This window comes from Bubalus kerabau, chromosome X, assembly GCF_029407905.1.
Source record: "Bubalus kerabau isolate K-KA32 ecotype Philippines breed swamp buffalo chromosome X, PCC_UOA_SB_1v2, whole genome shotgun sequence".
NCBI lineage: Eukaryota > Metazoa > Chordata > Mammalia > Artiodactyla > Bovidae > Bubalus > Bubalus kerabau.
In genome coordinates, this window is record NC_073647.1 from 89,314,671 (window position 1) to 89,332,005 (window position 17,335).

The 17,335-nt window shown below is 36.9% G+C and overlaps 1 protein-coding gene across 11 annotated transcripts in view; it reads left to right on the forward strand.

Annotated features, from left to right (window-relative positions):
- The window catches only part of ATRX (ATRX chromatin remodeler), a 285,555-nt gene that overhangs the window by 163,623 nt on the left and 104,597 nt on the right, over positions 1–17,335 (forward strand). For all 11 annotated transcript variants that reach the window (XM_055565688.1, XM_055565686.1, XM_055565681.1 and 8 more), the window contains 4 exons: positions 8,333–8,474; positions 9,422–9,531; positions 10,591–10,737; positions 10,890–11,067. In XM_055565688.1, coding sequence (XP_055421663.1) covers positions 8,333–8,474; positions 9,422–9,531; positions 10,591–10,737; positions 10,890–11,067 — 577 coding nt within the window. The remainder of the gene's footprint in view (positions 1–8,332; positions 8,475–9,421; positions 9,532–10,590; positions 10,738–10,889; positions 11,068–17,335) is intronic.

The window sequence follows — 17,335 nt, forward strand, 5'->3', positions numbered from 1 at the left end:
TGCCTTTTGATCTTCAAGTTTCTGATGAGAAATAAACTGATAATGTTATTGATGATCCCTGTTGTGATAGATCACTTCTCTCTTGATACTTTCAAGATTCTTTCTGTCTTTATACTGTGAAGGTGTAACTATAATGTGGTTAGTCTGAGTCTCTTAGTTTATCTCAGTTCAAGTTTGTTGTGCTTCTTGGATTTGTAGCTCCTGGTCTTTACTCAGGCTACCCCAAATTTGGAAGTTTTGGCCATTATTTCCTCAAATAACCTTTTGCCTGTATTTTTCTTCTCCTTTGACTCTCATAATATGCATATTGGTCTGCTTGATGATATCCCACAAGTCCCTTGGTCTCTCACTTTTCTTAATTCTGTTTTCTTTCTGCTACTTAGACTTGATAATTTCAGTTGTCACCTTCATGTTCAATGATTCTTCTTCCTGCTCATATCTGAATTGTTTTTAAAGTTATTTCACTTTTTTCTTTTTCAGTTCCAGATTTTCTGTTTGGTTCTTGTTTGTAATTTCTACTTCTTTGTTGATATTCCCCATTTTGTATCTTTTCTTGATGTTTTTTAGATTGTTCCCACTTTTGCTTTGTGTAATGAGTCCGTTGTTGAGGACCTCTTAGGGATGTTTTCTGTTATTTTAATTTCTTCTTTTGAATTGCCCATGTTTTCCTGTTTCATTGTTTGGTTTGTGGGGGTTTTTTTTATTGCCATTAGGGGTTTAGCTATTATAATGTGATAACTCTGGAAGTTAAGTTTTCTCCCTTTCCAAGGATTTTTTGTATTTTTTTCTTTAGTTGTTACTGTCTGATTGTTATGAGACTCTCCTCATTTATTTTTACAAAGTTTGTTTATTGTTGTACATCATTACTTAATGCTCTTTTCCTTTCTCTAGTGTTCTGTTAATGTTTTGAGGAAAATTTCCTTGAATGCTGATTTCTTCTCAGTCTTTTTAAATTAGCTCTGTACTGGGATACTTCTCTAGTACTTAACTAGGCTTACAGTTAAGTTAAGGATCCCTCTGAAGTTAAAACTTGAGGTTTGCTCAGTGTTTCCCCCCCCCCCCCCCCGGGGAAACATGGCTTTTTAAATTATTCTGTATGTTTTGCTAGTTTCAGATGCCCTAAATTCCAAGAGTCTTATCCTATCTTCTTTTCTGGGCCTTAGATGGTCAGTTGTATTTCTCCGTGTATAATGTCTTGGCCCTGGCATCTGTGGGTTTACAGTTGCCTTGTAACTATTTTTTTCTCTTTAAGCATTTCCTTCTGTTTCTCCCATTAGAATTTAAGTTAGGTGAAATAGTAGTAAGAATTTTATGTCATTCCTTCAGTTATCCTCTGGCAGGTTAGAATAGCTGTACACAATAACTAGCAAATAATTTATACTGTACTCCCTCTGGTTTGAGGGAAGAAACTGTCCACAAGGCTACTGCTGCTTCAAGAATAAGACTATCACTTCACTAACAGGTAGTGGGGTAAGAGCAAGTAAAAATACTATAAAACTTTACTACCATTTTGAAAATGGCCTTTTCTTGACTGGTCATTTACTTGGTTGCTATAAACCTTTGACTGTTTTCCAGAACTCTGACAAAGTTGGTTCAAACAGTTTGTGATTTTTAAAGTTTTTTCATTTTTCATTTGTTTTTATATTTCTGTGTGAAAACAGGAGCTTAGAGCTTGTTTCTTGTCATTTTGCTGACATCTTACTTTTCCCTTAGTTTCTGAATGTTATAATCCATGGGTATAGAATTCTAAGTTATTAGCTTTTTCTTGATGTTGCTTCTTCATGACATGTTGTTTCTTGTCTTTATTTTTGCCCCTCAACCTACCCATGTGTATGTAATGTGTCTTTTTTTCTTTTTTAAAATGATTAGATGTTTTAATGGTTTGTGAAAACTTATCTATTTATCACTGACTTTCAGGAATTGATGGTTGTGATTTTCTTAGTTTTTATCCTGCCTGGTGCTCCTTTAACTTGCTGGTTCTTTGGACTTACAGTTTCTATCAAAATTTTTGAAAGTTTTGACCATTATTTCTTCAGACAAGGTTTTCTGTTCTTTTCCTATATGAGACTCTAATTACATATGTATTAGATTGCTGAGCATTTTCCCACTAGTTTCTTCAATTCCTCCCCCTGCCCCCTCCCCTCTCCCATTTCATTTTAGGTAGTTTCTCTTGCTTTGTCTTCAAGCAAGATCTTTTCTTCTTTTCCATTATGATGCTAATCTCATTCAGTGAGTTTTTCATATTAAATATTTATTTTTTATTACATAGAAATTACATTTGGTTCTTTCTTATAGCTTGTATTTCTTTTCCCACTGTGTTCACATCTTCCTTTCAGTATTGGAACACATTTTACATCTGCTTTATTGTGCTTGTCTGCCAATTTGAACATCTCTGTCATTTCTTACCATTTTTGTTAAGTGATTTTTCTGTTGATTATTGTTCATAGTTTTCTTTCTTGATGTATCTAATAATGTTTTATTAAAAACTGCCGCTGCTAAGTCTATTCAGTTATGTCCGACTCTGTGCAACCCCATAGACGGCAGCCCACCAGGCTCCACCGTCCCTGGGATTCTCCAGGCAAGAACACTGGAGTGGGTTGCCATTTCCTTCTCCAATGCATGAAAGTGAAAAGTGAAAGTGAAGTTGCTCAGTCATGTCTGACCTTCGTGACCCCATGGACTGCGGCCCACCAGGCTCCTCTGTCCATGGGATTTTCCAGGCAAGAGTACTGGAGTGGGTTGCCATTGCCTTATCCTATTAAAAACTAGACATTGTAAATCAGGTATTGTTGAGTGTATGTTGTATTCTATTGGAGAGTGCTGGCATTGTTCTGTATAGATATTTAAGGTACTTATTAGTTCAGTTTAATTATTCTTTTTGATTTTTGGCTGTGCTGGTTCTTCACTGCTCTGTGTGGGCTTTCTCTAGTTGTAGCGAGCAGGGGCTACTCTCTAGTTGTGATGTGTGGGCTTCTTATTGCCATGGCTTCTCTTGTTTTAGAGCACGAGTTCTAGGCTCACAGCCTTCAGTAGTTGCAGCTTGTGGGCTCAGTAGTTGCAGCACAAGGGCCCTAGAGCATGGGCTCAGTAGTTGTGGTGCACAGGTTTAGTTGCTCTATACATAACATGTAGGATCTTTCCAGATCAGGGATGGAACCCGTGTCCCTGCATTGGCAGGTGCATTCTTAACCCCTGTAGCAGTAGCGAAGTCCCCAGTTAAATTATTTTGATAGTTCAAAAAAAAAAACCTCTTAAGGTGTGTCCCTGTAGTTTATGGATGGTTTTGCCCCACTGCTAATGTGTGGCCTTTGTCTGGTCTCTACTGAATGCCCTGAGTTAGTATGAAGATCATATCCTACCTTGTTTAAAACTGAATGCCTTCCAGACCTATATGATCACTGGGGACTATTTGCTTCATGACTTTTTGGTCACACTTTGTCTGGCTTTGTGGAATTTCATTCTTCATGTGCATTGTAATACTCAAGACTGAAGTGACTCCCATTTTGATTTCTGGAGGTCTTTTTTTATAGCTCTTTTCTCTCTGTAGTTTCTCTGTATTTTTTCCAGCTCTCTGAGCTTAACCTCTGTTTCCCCAACTCAGCACAACTCCAGAGTTCTGCTTGAGTTATCTTAAATTCTGAAATGTACCTTCTGGCAGCAATCAAGAGGGATTAGGGCCCTCCTTGTTGATTTTTCTTCTCTCAGGTATCAGTGTCCTGTTGGTTCTTATAATCCAAAGTCATATGTTTGTTTCATATGTTTTGTCTACTTTTCTAATTGATTACAACAGAAGGACAGATTTGGTCCCTAATACTCCATCATGCATCATAGTACTTAATCTCCATCAGCAGAAATGGGGCTCAGCCTTTTCAGTGTGTTGCCTAAATGATTTTGTATTCATGTTTTCTTTTCCTTTTTCAATTCAGACATGGGATGCATGTCCTTATTTATTCTTTACTATAGCTTAATTTATTTCTCCTAAATTCTCTCATTTCATTCCTTTCTGTCTATTATTAGTTAAATAAACTTTCCTTAAGTTGTACCTTTAGTGCATAAACACATGTACTTAGTCACAGATAAGTAGACCATTTCTTTGTAAATTATCTTCTCCATTCAGGTTGAAGATTCATTCATCTCTAATCCCAAAGATTGTGCTTAATAGCTAAAATGTCATCCATATCACTTATGAACATATGGTTCAGAAATCTTAGTTAAAGCCTTATATATTATTTTTCTACTGTGCATTAAAAAAAAACTATCAGGCTTAGCTAAAAACAAAGCAAAGTTATTATCTCACAGTTCGATAAATCAGGTATTTGAGAGTGGCTTAGCTGAGCCTGACTCTGCTGGGTCTTCTGCTCAGTTTCTCACTAAGTTGAAATTGAAGATGTTCGCCAGAGCTGCAATTTTCATCTAAGACTTTGTGCTTTTTTCTAGCTCACATGTTGGCAGAATTAAGTTCCTTGTGATTCTGGCAATGAGGTTCTTAAGTACTGTAGACTTCTCTATAGTGTGGCAGTTTGCTTGTCTTGGAGACCAGTAAGAGAACATTTCTTACTCATCAATCTTTTAAAGGGCTTACCTTGCTTAAGCCCACCTCATCTAAGGGAATCTCCCTTTTGATTATGTCAAATCAACTGATTAGTTGCCCACTTATGGGAATGATTATAGTTACAGATCTCAGTCACCCCCAAGGGAATGGAGTTATATAGAATGTTTACAGCAGAGGATTGGAATCTTGGAGGCCGTTTTAGGGTTCTGCCCACCACACCTTGCAAACAGGACAAGACATTTAGATAATTTTCCATTTTGGCTTATGTCTTTGACACAGCAGTATGAAGCTGGGAAACATCCAAGGTAGAACACAATAAAAATTTGTTGAATACTTAGTCTGTGCCTGATACTTTGTTTTCTTTGCCTCATTTAATCGCCACAACTACCTCATGAGAGTTATTTATAAGCTTTCCTAGTTTCCACACGGACAAACTGAAGCTAAGAGAGTTTAAGTAAGTTGTTGAAATAGAGCTGGGATCTAAATGACCAGTGCTATTTATACTCTACCATGTCTTGATTTGTATATAATTCTAGTTTTATCAAGGTAATATATTACAAATTTGTGACTTGTTTAAATAATTTTTACATGTAATAATGATACTGTAGTTATGATTTTAAAAAGAGAGAATGTCCTTTTAAAGAGACATTCTAAAACATTTACAGATGAATTAATATACTTGCTTGGATTTGCTTCAGAATCATTTATGGGATCAGAGGAGTTGGAGAATGAGTGAGAGGCTGCCAGTGAAACAACTGGCCAGAGGTTGATAATTTTTGAAGCTGAATAATGGGTGATAGGGCTCATTATGCTATTCTATATACTTCTATTCATGTTTGGAAATGTCTATAGTGAGTATCAAGTAATCATTCATTCCTAGTTACAGTTCTAAATAAGGAAAAAAGTACCAGCTAAAATTTTATTCTTTTTTTTTTCTATTACAGCATCATGATTTATTAAAGCACAGCATTCTATACAACAAAGGACCTTAACAGTTGTCTATTCTCAGCCAAATTTCTCTATAAGTTAGTTTCTCTTAATTAAAACATGTTATACTTTAAATTAGTAATTTAACTGATGAGGAAGTTACCATAATACCTATTTTAACATTGAACAAATCTAACCACCTATTGGACATTAATGTAAAATCCTGACATAGAATTTGATTTAAAACTTCTCAAAATAAATTCATTAAAGCAAGTTCCCTGTGAAAATATGTAAGAATGAAAGCTAGCATAATAGCAGGTTCAGTCTTTACATTTTATTAACCATAGAAGATACTTTTTTAACGAGTCTAATAGAGACATTAACTGTGCAAAAGCTGATGAGATTTACAGTCTTAAATACAAACACCAACACAGAAAGGATATTGTGTCAGTTCAGTTCAGTTCAGTTCAGTCGCTCAGTCGTGTCCGACTCTTTGTGACCCCATGAATCGCAGCACGGCTGGCGCCCCTGTCCATCACCAACTCTCGGAGTTCAACCAAACTCATGTCCATCGAGTCGGTGATGGCATCCAGCCATCTCATCCTCTGTCGTCCCCTTCTCCTCCTGCCCCTAATCCCTCCCAGCATGAGAGTCTTTTCCAATGAGTCAGCTCTTCACTTGAGGTGGCCAAAGTACTGGAGTTTCAGCTTTAGCATCAGTCCTTCAAATGAACACCCAGGACTGATCTTTAGAATGGACTGGTTGCATCTCCTTGCAGTCCAAGGGACTCGCTCTCAAGAGTCTTCTGCAGCACCACAGCTCAAAAGCATCAATTCTTCGGCGCTCAGCTTTTTTCACAGTCCAACTTTCATATCCATACATGACAACTGGAAAAAACCATAGCCTTGACTAGATGGACCTTTGTTGGCAGAGTAATGTCTCTGCTTTTGAATATGCTGTCTAGGTTGGTCATAACTTCCAAGGAGTAAGCGTCTTTTAATTTCATGGCTGCAATCACAATCTGCACTGATTTTGGAGCCCAAAAAAATAAAGTCTGACACTGTTTCCCCATCTATTTGCCATGAAGTGATGGGACCAGATGCCATGATCTTCGTTTTCTGAATGTTGAGCTTTAAGCCAACTTTTCCACTCTCCTCTTTCACTTTCATCAAGAGGCCTTCTAGTTCCTCTTCACTTTCTGCCATAAGGGTGGTGTCATCTGCATATCTAAAAGTCCATTAATTCTACACTTAAGAGGATCGTTTCTTCATGTAAGCACAATCTCATTTATGAATTACACATGATATGTAGTTTAGTATCCATCTACATTATGCTTACAACTGTGTGCTGCTGCTGCTGCTAAGTTGCTTTAGTCGTGTCCGACTCTGTGCGACCCCATGGACTGCAGCCTACCAGGTTCCTCTGTCCATGGGATTTTCCAGGAAAGAGTACTAGACTGGGTTGCCATTGCCTTCTCCCTAAAATTTTATTCTTAAACATCATAATGTCCGTAGTTTAAAGTCATGACTCTTTATTGATTTTCATGGAACCATAAACCTGTTCATATAAGCATTTTCTTTATTAAAGTATTAATGCATAGTGGTTAAGTTCATGGACTTTGGAGCCTAACCCTCTTGGTATAAGTCCTAGTATTGTGTTACTTAAGAGTTGCATGACCTTGTATAAGTTATTTAACTTCCCAGTCTCTCAGGTTTTTTTTTTTTTTTTTTTTTTTTTTAATTTGTAAAATGGCAATACTTGTACCTAGCTTATACAGTTCTTTTTTTTAATTTAAATTTATTTATTTTAATTAGAGGCTAATTACTTTACAATATTGTATTGGTTTTGCCATACATCAACATGAATCCGTGAGTATACTATGTAATGGATAGACATTGGGATGAGATAGCAAAAAAATATATTCAGACACATGTATTTGTATTTATGTATATGTATTTAAGTTTTCTTTCAAGTAATAAACGAGGTGATTGTTTCTCTTTTGCAATTAAAGGGTGTTATATATTCTTGTTATGCTTTTGAGCCTGAGGTTCTCATACCAGTGTTTCTGAAAATTTTTCCCTTTCACAACACATATTTACAGTGGTTTTCAGTGAGAGCCTTTTGGAATCTTGGGTGGGACAGTTCTTGTTTTGGACTGTCTTCATTCACATTGTAAAACATTTATATTTACCTTCACTACTGCCTGAATTAAATACTAGTCATGACCAGTCATTGTGGTAACCATAAGTTTTCTTGCACATTTTCACATGTCTTCTAGAAGAATGTGAAGTGAGTGAAGCTCGCTCAGTCGTGTCTGACTCTTTGCGACCCCATGGACTGTAGCCCACCATGCTCCTCAGTCCGTGGGATTCTCCAGGCTAGAATACTGCAGTGGGTTGCCATTTCCTTCTCCAGGAGATCTTCCCAACCCAGGGATCGAACCCGGGTCTCCCGCATTGCCGGCAGACGCTTTACCATCTGAGCCACCAGGGAAGCTCTAGAAGAATAGAACCAGTCTATTTAGATTTTAGTGGTGATGTCATAGATTAATTTAGAGGCTCCTTTTCTCACATCTCTACCTATCATGTGTTAAGGTGTTCAAGGTGAAAACCGATGAGCTATTAATAAATTACCAACATTACCACAGTGATTCAGAGTCTTGTAGAGGTTTTTTATTTTAGAAAACGTGTAAACTAATGATCCATCCTAGTCTTACTGAACAAAAATTACTGGATTTTAGTATGGAAGTAGACATGTCTGTATTTTGGAAAACTTCCCTTAGTAAGATTCATATTCCACCGTTGCTTTAAAGGTTTCTTTGAGCTTAACTATCTATAATTCCCTTTCTTGTAGGTGATAGAAATTGAAGATGCTTCACCGACTAAGTGTCCAATAACAACGAAGTTGGTTTTAGATGAAGATGAAGAAACCAAAGAACCTTTAGTGCAGGTTCATAGAAATATGGTTATCAAATTGAAACCACATCAAGTAGATGGTAAGAAACTATTAGATGGTTAAAGTGTTTTTAGTTAAATTTTACCAATATTTGATGGCCCCAGTGTGCCTCACATTCTGCTAAGACCTGGAGTTACTTTTACTGGTGAGCATAACAGATATGATCCCTGCCCTTATGGAGTGTATAAGCTAATGAGGAAGAACAAAATTGAACATTGCACAGGAAATAAGTTTTGTGAAACGGAAATTGTGTGCCACTCACAAATGGGTATATATAGCAAGTGGATTTCACCTAATCTGCAATGGTTAGCTAAGGGCAGTGGTGTGGTAGGGAAAGGTACAGTTAGCTAAAAGCCTTCTTTAGGAAATGCTTTTTCAAGTATTTTTGTTAATAATATTCCTTTATTGGTTTTGGAAAGATATCCAATTATCCCTATCTTCTGCTTTGTCTGAGTGGAATCAATAAATCAATTTTGAGTGTGTATGTGAATGAATACATTAAGTAAATTCTGTAGTTCCTACTCCTTAGGTAGCAAGCCCATTTCTTGTTCGGTTTTTAGTGTTGAATAAAGGGAGAAATGATAAATTAGCTCCTGATAAATTAAATTCCACCCTGGATTGACTCAATAAACCTGAAAGTATATTTGATAGGGATCTATTCTCTCTTTGGATAAAGTTTCTATTAGATTATTTATCTGTCTCTTTGGACCATCCCAGGGAATGGAGAAAAGGTCTGCTGTGATACCTGAGAGGACTGAAAGTCACCCTGTTGTGTGCCTGTGTTAACATTTTTTCTAATAAACCTTAGCGGTGGGTAGGGGGGTTGTGTGTAAAACAAATCTCATTTATATTAAGAGATTTTTGTGTCTCTCTTTTTAAAAAATTCTGTTTCTTAGAAGTTTTAGTTATATTTTTGATGTATTTACGAAGGAAGATTTTTTTAACTTGCACCTTTAAATTTGATCTTAACAAAGATATCATTTTTAGGTGTTCAATTTATGTGGGATTGCTGCTGTGAGTCTGTAAAAAAAACAAAGAAATCTCCAGGTTCAGGATGCATTCTTGCCCACTGCATGGGCCTTGGTAAGACTTTACAGGTAAGAACATGAAGGTATTCTGTTCTTGTGCATTCATGAATTAAAAAATATATATTATGTTCTGTTAGGTTCCAGATGTGGTTGTAGGGTCTGGAGATAAAGCAGCAAATAACAAGATTTCTCCCCCAACAAGCTTATATTCTGGTGGGAGAGAGAGATTTTAATCAAATAAAATAAGAAATATGTACTTTCAGATAATGTTAAGGAAGCATAGAGAGGGAAAGCATCTTTTAAGAAGTGATGTTTGAACAGAGACCCTAATGAAGTGAAGCAGTGGGACTATAGGCATAGCCAGTAAAACTGCAAAGATTCTGAGGTGGAAATGAACTTCCTTTACAACTTTCTTTTTGTCGTGCTGTGTGGCTTCTGAGATCTTAGTTCCTCTATCAGGGCTTGAACCAATGTCCTTGGCGTGAAAGCACAGAGTCCTAACCAGGGGATTCCTGACTTTAATAGTCTGTGATCCTGTAGTAATGAGAATATAATGTATTTTCACTATTAAAACACTACATTTCTGAATGCAGGAAGTTGCAGGAAGACTGCTGGAATTGTAGCAGAGGTGTGGAATTAGTGAAAAAAAATATATATACACACACATATACATATATATATATATGTGTGTATATATATATGTAATTCCAAGCCATAAGACAGTAGATTCAGTGAGTCAGAACACTTTGCAGTGGAAAAATACTCTATGATATAATTTTCTTCTAAATGGGAAGTGGTATTTTCTAAAGATCTGGGGACTAGGGACTTAGTAGCTATTTTGCTGTGGTTATTATTTATTATATTCATATTATTATTATTACTGATCATAAAATAATGGAGCTTTAGAGTTGGAAGGACCTTATGTATCATCTAGTTGAATTTCCGCCTTTTACATGTTATATCTCTTTCTCTGTACTTTTCCTGGTTTGGAAATTGTGACCTTTGCCTGGTTGCTTTATTGTTTAAACAGCAAAAAAAAAAAAATCCCAACTATTATAAGTTTGCTCAATTTATTTTCTTTTTGAAGATATTTAAATGAAGGTGGCAACTTAATTTGTTTTCTTGTAGGTGGTAAGTTTTCTTCATACAGTTCTTTTGTGTGACAAATTGGATTTCAGCACAGCTTTAGTGGTTTGTCCTCTTAATACTGCTTTGAATTGGATGAATGAATTTGAGAAGTGGCAGGAGGGATTAAAAGATGATGAGAAGCTTGAGGTATATTTAAAATATTTTCTATTATCTAAATGACTGCATAAAATTCATATAGTAAAAAATAAGATTTTTAATTGCCAGTGATGCATGTTTCAATGGGGATATTTAGTATTTATGCATTCCTACCTTTAAAAATCTTTATTTTCCCACCAAAGGTCTCTGAATTAGCAACTGTGAAACGTCCTCAAGAAAGAAGCTACATGCTACAGAGGTGGCAAGAAGATGGTGGTGTTATGATCATAGGCTATGAGATGTACAGAAATCTTGCTCAAGGAAGGAATGTGAAGAGTAGGAAACTTAAAGAAATATTTAACAAAGCATTGGTTGATCCAGGTAAGATATTGACAGACACTGAGATAACAAAGCAAGCTGAATGAAAAATGTGGTTATGTTTTATTTAACAAATACTAATTGACCAACTATTAAGAAGCTGGTTATTGTTTATCATCAGGTTTTTGCTTTCTGTTTGTTTCTTAGTATAATTTCATTAAGATGAAATCACCCTTAATATTGCCACATGTTCAGAATTCACTTGCTGAGTCTGAAAGTGTTTGAGGTTTTCAATAAATAAGCAATTAAAAATGTACCAGGTATGTCACAATTGCAAATTCCTCTGACTGAATATTAGACAATCATAAGAGCTCTCTCTATTCTCTGAAAACAGTTCTTTACATTTCTTTTCCAACTTTATGTCATTAGAAGAATTGCTGCATTTTTTCTTTTTTTAAATGGGTCATCACTGTGGAAGGTTAATATTTACAGTGCTGTTGACAGTATCCTCATGATGCAAGATCCAAATATTTAATCCTTATTTGTGATTTGGAAAAGCAGCAAGTTGTACTGTCCCAAAGCCAACAATATTTAGTTACTTGTGTTCTATATTTTTTTCTTTTCAAACTTTATCTGTTATATCTAATTACTTTAAGACACTGTTGAGGCTTTAGATGTTTGTTGAGAAAGTCTAATTTTTCACTGCCAAAATAATAGTATTATTTTGAATAGAATAATTTGAATTTGAATAATAGAATCATTTGAATAGAATCCATGGCTTTGCCCCTTTTAAGTTTTATTTTTAATTTATTTTTTCAGCTTATTGAGGTTTAATTGAGAAGTAAAATTGTAACAGTTAAAATGTGCAATGTAATCTTTTGATACATGTATGCATTGTGAAAGGGTTACCCCCTTTGTATTACACATCCATTATCTCACATAGTTTTCTTTTTCTTTTTGGTCATGACATTTATGCTCTCCTCATTTTCAGATTTCAGTTATATAGTGCATTATTATCAGCTATAGTCACCTTGTTATCACCATGTTGTTTACACATTAGATCCTCAGACCTTATTCATTTTATAACTGAAAGTCTGTACTCTTTTGCCTTTTTTTTTAAAGTAATGATATAATCAACATGTACCAAACTAACTGCTATTGTAAATGTTAAGTTTGTCCTTTTCTCATGACTAAAATAGTTGTCTAAAAGTCCTGTGGTTGTTTTGTTGTCAGAGAGCTATAAGCTAGTGAATAGTTTTGCAGCATATTTTTCAGAAGGTTTCCTTGAAACAGTTTAAAACAAGTTTTAGATGTTTAATGTGATCATGAGGAAATAAATTAAAAAGAAATGAAAGTTTATAATATAATGAGTAATGTTTGTTTTTCTATGTAAGCTATTTAGTGACATTAAAAAAACATTATTTTGAAATTTTTGTTTATTTGTTTACAGACAAGTTGAAATGACAGTAAAGAAAGCTCCCATTTATCCTGGATCCAAATCCCCCACTGTTCATCTTTCATTGCCATGGTAGATTTGTCAAAACTAAGAAATTGATATATTAGTAACTAGACTCCAAACCATATTTGAATTTTACCAGTTTAATATTACCATCCACTTTCTATTCCAGGATCCCATCCTGGGTACCACATAGCGTTTGTCATGTCTCCACATTCTTCTCTGGTCTATGTCAGTTTATTAGTCTTTCTTTTATTTTCTGTTATCTTGTCAGTCTTGAGGAGTGTTATTAAAGTATCCTGTAGGATGTTCACTGGTGTCTGTTGTTTTTCTTGTGATTAGACTGGTGTTATAGTGACAGTACACATGGAATATTGCCAAGCAGGCGTATTCATCCGAGCCTTGGTGTCTGAAGTTTGGGCTTGGTCACATAGACATGGTTGACCACTCATGTGGGTCATCTTAGTTTCTAGTCCCTCCAGAAGTTGAGAAGATGCTACATGCCCAGAGCTGATCTCCCTTCAGCCCCATCACCTTGTTAGCATACACTATCTCTAATGTTTCCCAAGCCATCTAGGTAAACAAATTTTTATCAAGTTAGACATTCCTGGAATTTAGAGTTTACCGACCTAGAGCTGGAGGCAAAGGCTAAACTTTTTTTTGGGCCAGGTTAATCCTTTACTTCTCTACATATAGGTGTACATAGATAAAAATTACCCTGTTTGAGGTGGTTATTTAAATAAAATGGGATCATAATATAGATTTTGAAACTCTCTTCCTTTTGTTTAGTAACAACACATTTGACATACCTTTGAAGGATAGTACAAAGAAATGTACATCATTAATTTTAAGTTCTGCAACATTCCATCATAGCATAGTTTTATTAACCCCTTTGACCAAGCTTTTAAGTTGTTTCAATTTCCCACCATAACAATGCTTCAGAGAATATTTCATGTATCTTGTGATACTTGTGGAAGTAAAGCTTTAGGATAAATTACCAGAAGCTGAAATTTGGGTTAAGGGTGCAACATATTTTACATTTTAGTAGATATTATGAAATTGTCTTCCACAGTATTTGATTAACAGCTTGTGAAAAGTGAAAGTGTTAGTCACTTTGTTGTGTCCAATTCTTTGCAACCTCATGGACTATAGTCCACCAGTCTCTTCTGTCCATGAAATTCTCCAGGCCAGAATAGTGGAGTGGGTAGCCATTCCCTTCTCCAGGGGATTTTCCTGACCCAAGGATTGAACCCAGGTCTCCTGCTTTGCAGGCAGATTCTTTACCATCTGAGCCACCAGGGAAGCCCCGTTGATACTAGCTTAGACTTCCACAAAGGATGTATCAGTACCTGCTTCACCACACCCTTATGAACACGTAATATTGGGTAGTAGAAATCATTTTAATCACTTGTATAAAAGATAATTTTTATATTTAGAAAACTTTTTAGGATTCAAAATAAATAATAGGTTTTTACATATAAAGCAAGATGTGTATTTTCATTTTTAAACAGTTGATTAGTTTAAAAATAAATCTTATTCTTCATGTAGTTCCATCTGAACATTGAATAGCAATTGTGTTATTTGACCAATCATACTGAAGCAGTTACTTCTGAAATCATGTAGAAAATGCATTTTCTGTAATGCCTAAAATAGGGGATAATTTGACAATTGCTATTGTTTAAATCAGTGTTTAAGTAATTTATGTGTATATTAGCTCAGTTCAGTTCAGTCACTCAGTCGTGTCCGATTCTTTGCGACCCCGTGAACTACAGCATGCCAGGCCTCCTGGTCTATCACCAACTCCTGGAGTCTACCCAACCCATGTCCATCGAGTTGGTGATGCCATCCAAGCATCTTATCCTCTGTTGTCCCCTTCTCTTCCTTCCCTCAATCTTTCCCAGCATCAGAGTCTTTTTAAATGAGTCAGCTCTTCGCATCAGGTGGCCAAGGTATTGGAGTTTCAGCTTCAACATCAGTCCTTCCAATGAACACCCAGGACTGATCTCCTTTAGGATGGATTGGTTGGATCTCCTTGCAGTCCAAGGGACTCTCAAGAGTCTTCTCCAACACCACAGTTCAAAAGCATCAATTCTTCGGCACTCAGCTTTCTTTATAGTCCAACTTTCACATCCATACATGACCAGTGGAAAAACCATAGCCTTGACTAGACGGACCTTTGTTAGCAAAGTAATGTCTCTGCTTTTGAATATGCTGTCTAGGTTGGTCATAACTTTCCTTCCAAGGAGTAAGCGTCTTTTAATTTCATGGCTGCAATCACCATGTGCAGTGATTTTGGAGCCCAGAAAAATAGTCAGCCATTGTTTACACTGTTTCCCCATCTATTTCCCATGAAGTGATGGGACCAGTTGCCATGATCTTCGTTTTCTGAATGTTGAGCTTTAAGCCAACTTTTTCACTCTCCTCTTTGCACTTTCATTAATTCTTCTTCACTTTCTGCCATAAGGGTGGTGTCATCTGCATATCTGAGGTTATTGATATTTCTCCCGGAAATCTTGATTCCAGCTTGTGCTTCCTCCAGCCCAGTGTTTCTCACGATATACTCCGCATGTAAGTTAAATAAGCAGGATGACAATATACAGCCTTGACGTATTCCTTATGAGAAGGCAAAAAGATAGGACAGTGAAAGATGAACTCCACAGGTCGGTAGGTGCCCAATATGCTACTGGAGATGAGTGGAGAAATACTCCAGAAAGAATGAAGGGATGCAGCCAAAGCAAAAACAACACCCAGTTGTGAATGGGACTGGTGATGGAAGCAGGGTTCGATGCTGTAAAGAGCAATATTGCATAGGAACCTGGAATGTTAGGTCCATGAATCAAGGCAAATTCGAAGTGGTCAAACAGGAGATGGCAATTGTGAACATTGACATTCTAGAAATCAGTGAATTAAAATGGACCGGAATGGGTGAATTTAACTCAGGTGACCATTATGTCTACTACTGTGGGCAGGAATCCCTTAGAAGAAATGGAGTAGCCATCCTAGTCAACAAAAGAGTCCAAAAGGCAGTACTTGGATGCAATCTCAAAAATGAAAGAATGGTTTCTGTTCATTTCCAAGGCAAAACATTCAATATCACAGTAATCCAAGTCTATGCCCCAAGCAGTAACGCTGAAGAAGCTGAAATTGAACAGTTCTATGAAGACCTACAAGATCTTCTAGAACTAACAGCCAAAAAGATGTCCTTTTCATTATAGGGGACTGGAATGCAAAAGTAGGAAGTCAAGAAACACCTGGAGTAACAGGCAAATTTGGCCTTGGAGTACAGAATGTAGCAGGGCAAAGGCTAATGGAGTTTTGCCAAGAGAACGCACTAGTCATAGCAAACACCCTCTTCCAACAACACAAGAGAAGACTCTACACATGAACATCCCCAAATGGTCAACAAAGAAATCATATTGATTATATTCTTTGCAGCCAATGATGGAGAAGCTCTATACAGTCAGCAAAAACAAGACTGGGAGCTGACTGTGGCTTGGATCATGAACTTATTGCCAAATTCAGACTGAAATTGAAGAAAGTGGAGAAAACCACTAGACCATTCAGGTATGACATAAATCAATCCCTTATGACTATATAGTGGAAGTGAGAAATAGATTTAAGGGACTAAATCTGATAGAGTACCTGATGAACTATGGATGGAGGTACGTGACATTGTACAGGAGACAGGGTTCAAGACCATCCCCAAGAAAAAGAAATGCAAAAAAGCAAAATGGCTATCTGAGGAGGCCTTACTAATAGCTGTGAAAAGAAGGGAAGTGAAAAGCAAAGGAGAAAAGGAACGATATACCCATTCGAATGCAGAGTTCCAAAGAATAGCAAGGAGGGATAAGAAAGGCTTCCTCAGTGATCAATACAAAGAAATAGAGGAAAACAACAGAATGGGAAAGACTAGAGATCTCTTCAAGAAAACTAGAGATACCAAGGGAACATTTCATGCAAAGATGGGCTTGATAAAGGACAGAAATGGTATAACAGAAGCAGAAGATATTAAGAAGAGGTGGCAAGAATACACAGAAGAATTGTACAAAAAAGATCTTCACAATCCAGATAATCAGGATGGTGTGATCACTCACCTAGAGCCAGACATCTGGAAAGTCAAGTGGGCCTTAGGAAGCATCACTACGAACAAAGCTAGTGGAGGTGATGGAATTCCAGTTGAGTTGTTTCAAATCCTGAAAGATGATGCTGTGAAAGTGCTGCACTCAATATGTCAGCAAATTTGGAAAACTCAGCAGTGGCCACAGGACTGGAAAAGGTCAGTTTTCATCCCAATCCCAAAGAAAGGCAATGGCAAAGAATGCTGAAACTACCGCACAATTGCACTCATCTCACACGCTAGTACAGAGAAGGCAATGGCACCCCACTCCAGTACTCTTGCCTGGAAAATCCCATGGACGGGGGAGCCTGGTAGGCTGCAGTCCATGGGGTCACTAAGAGTCGGACACGACTGAGCGACTTCACTTTCACTTTTCACTTTCATGCATTGGAGAAGGAAATGGCAACCCACTCCAGTGCTCTTGCCTGGAGAATCCCAGGGATGGTGGAGCCTGGTGGGCTTCCGTCTATGGGGTCGCACAGAGTCGGACACGACTGAAGCAACTTAGCAGCAGCAGCAGCAGCAGCACACGCTAGTAAAGTAATGCTTAAACTCCAAGCCAGGCTTTAGCAATACGTGAACCTGGACTTCCAGATGTTCAAGCTGGTTTTAGAAAAGGCAGAGGAACCAGAGATCAAATTGCCAACATCCACTGGATCATTGAAAAAGCAAGAGAGTTCCAGAAAAATATCTATTTCTGCTTTATTGACTATACCAAAACCTTGGACTGTGTGGATCACAATAAACTGTGGAAAATT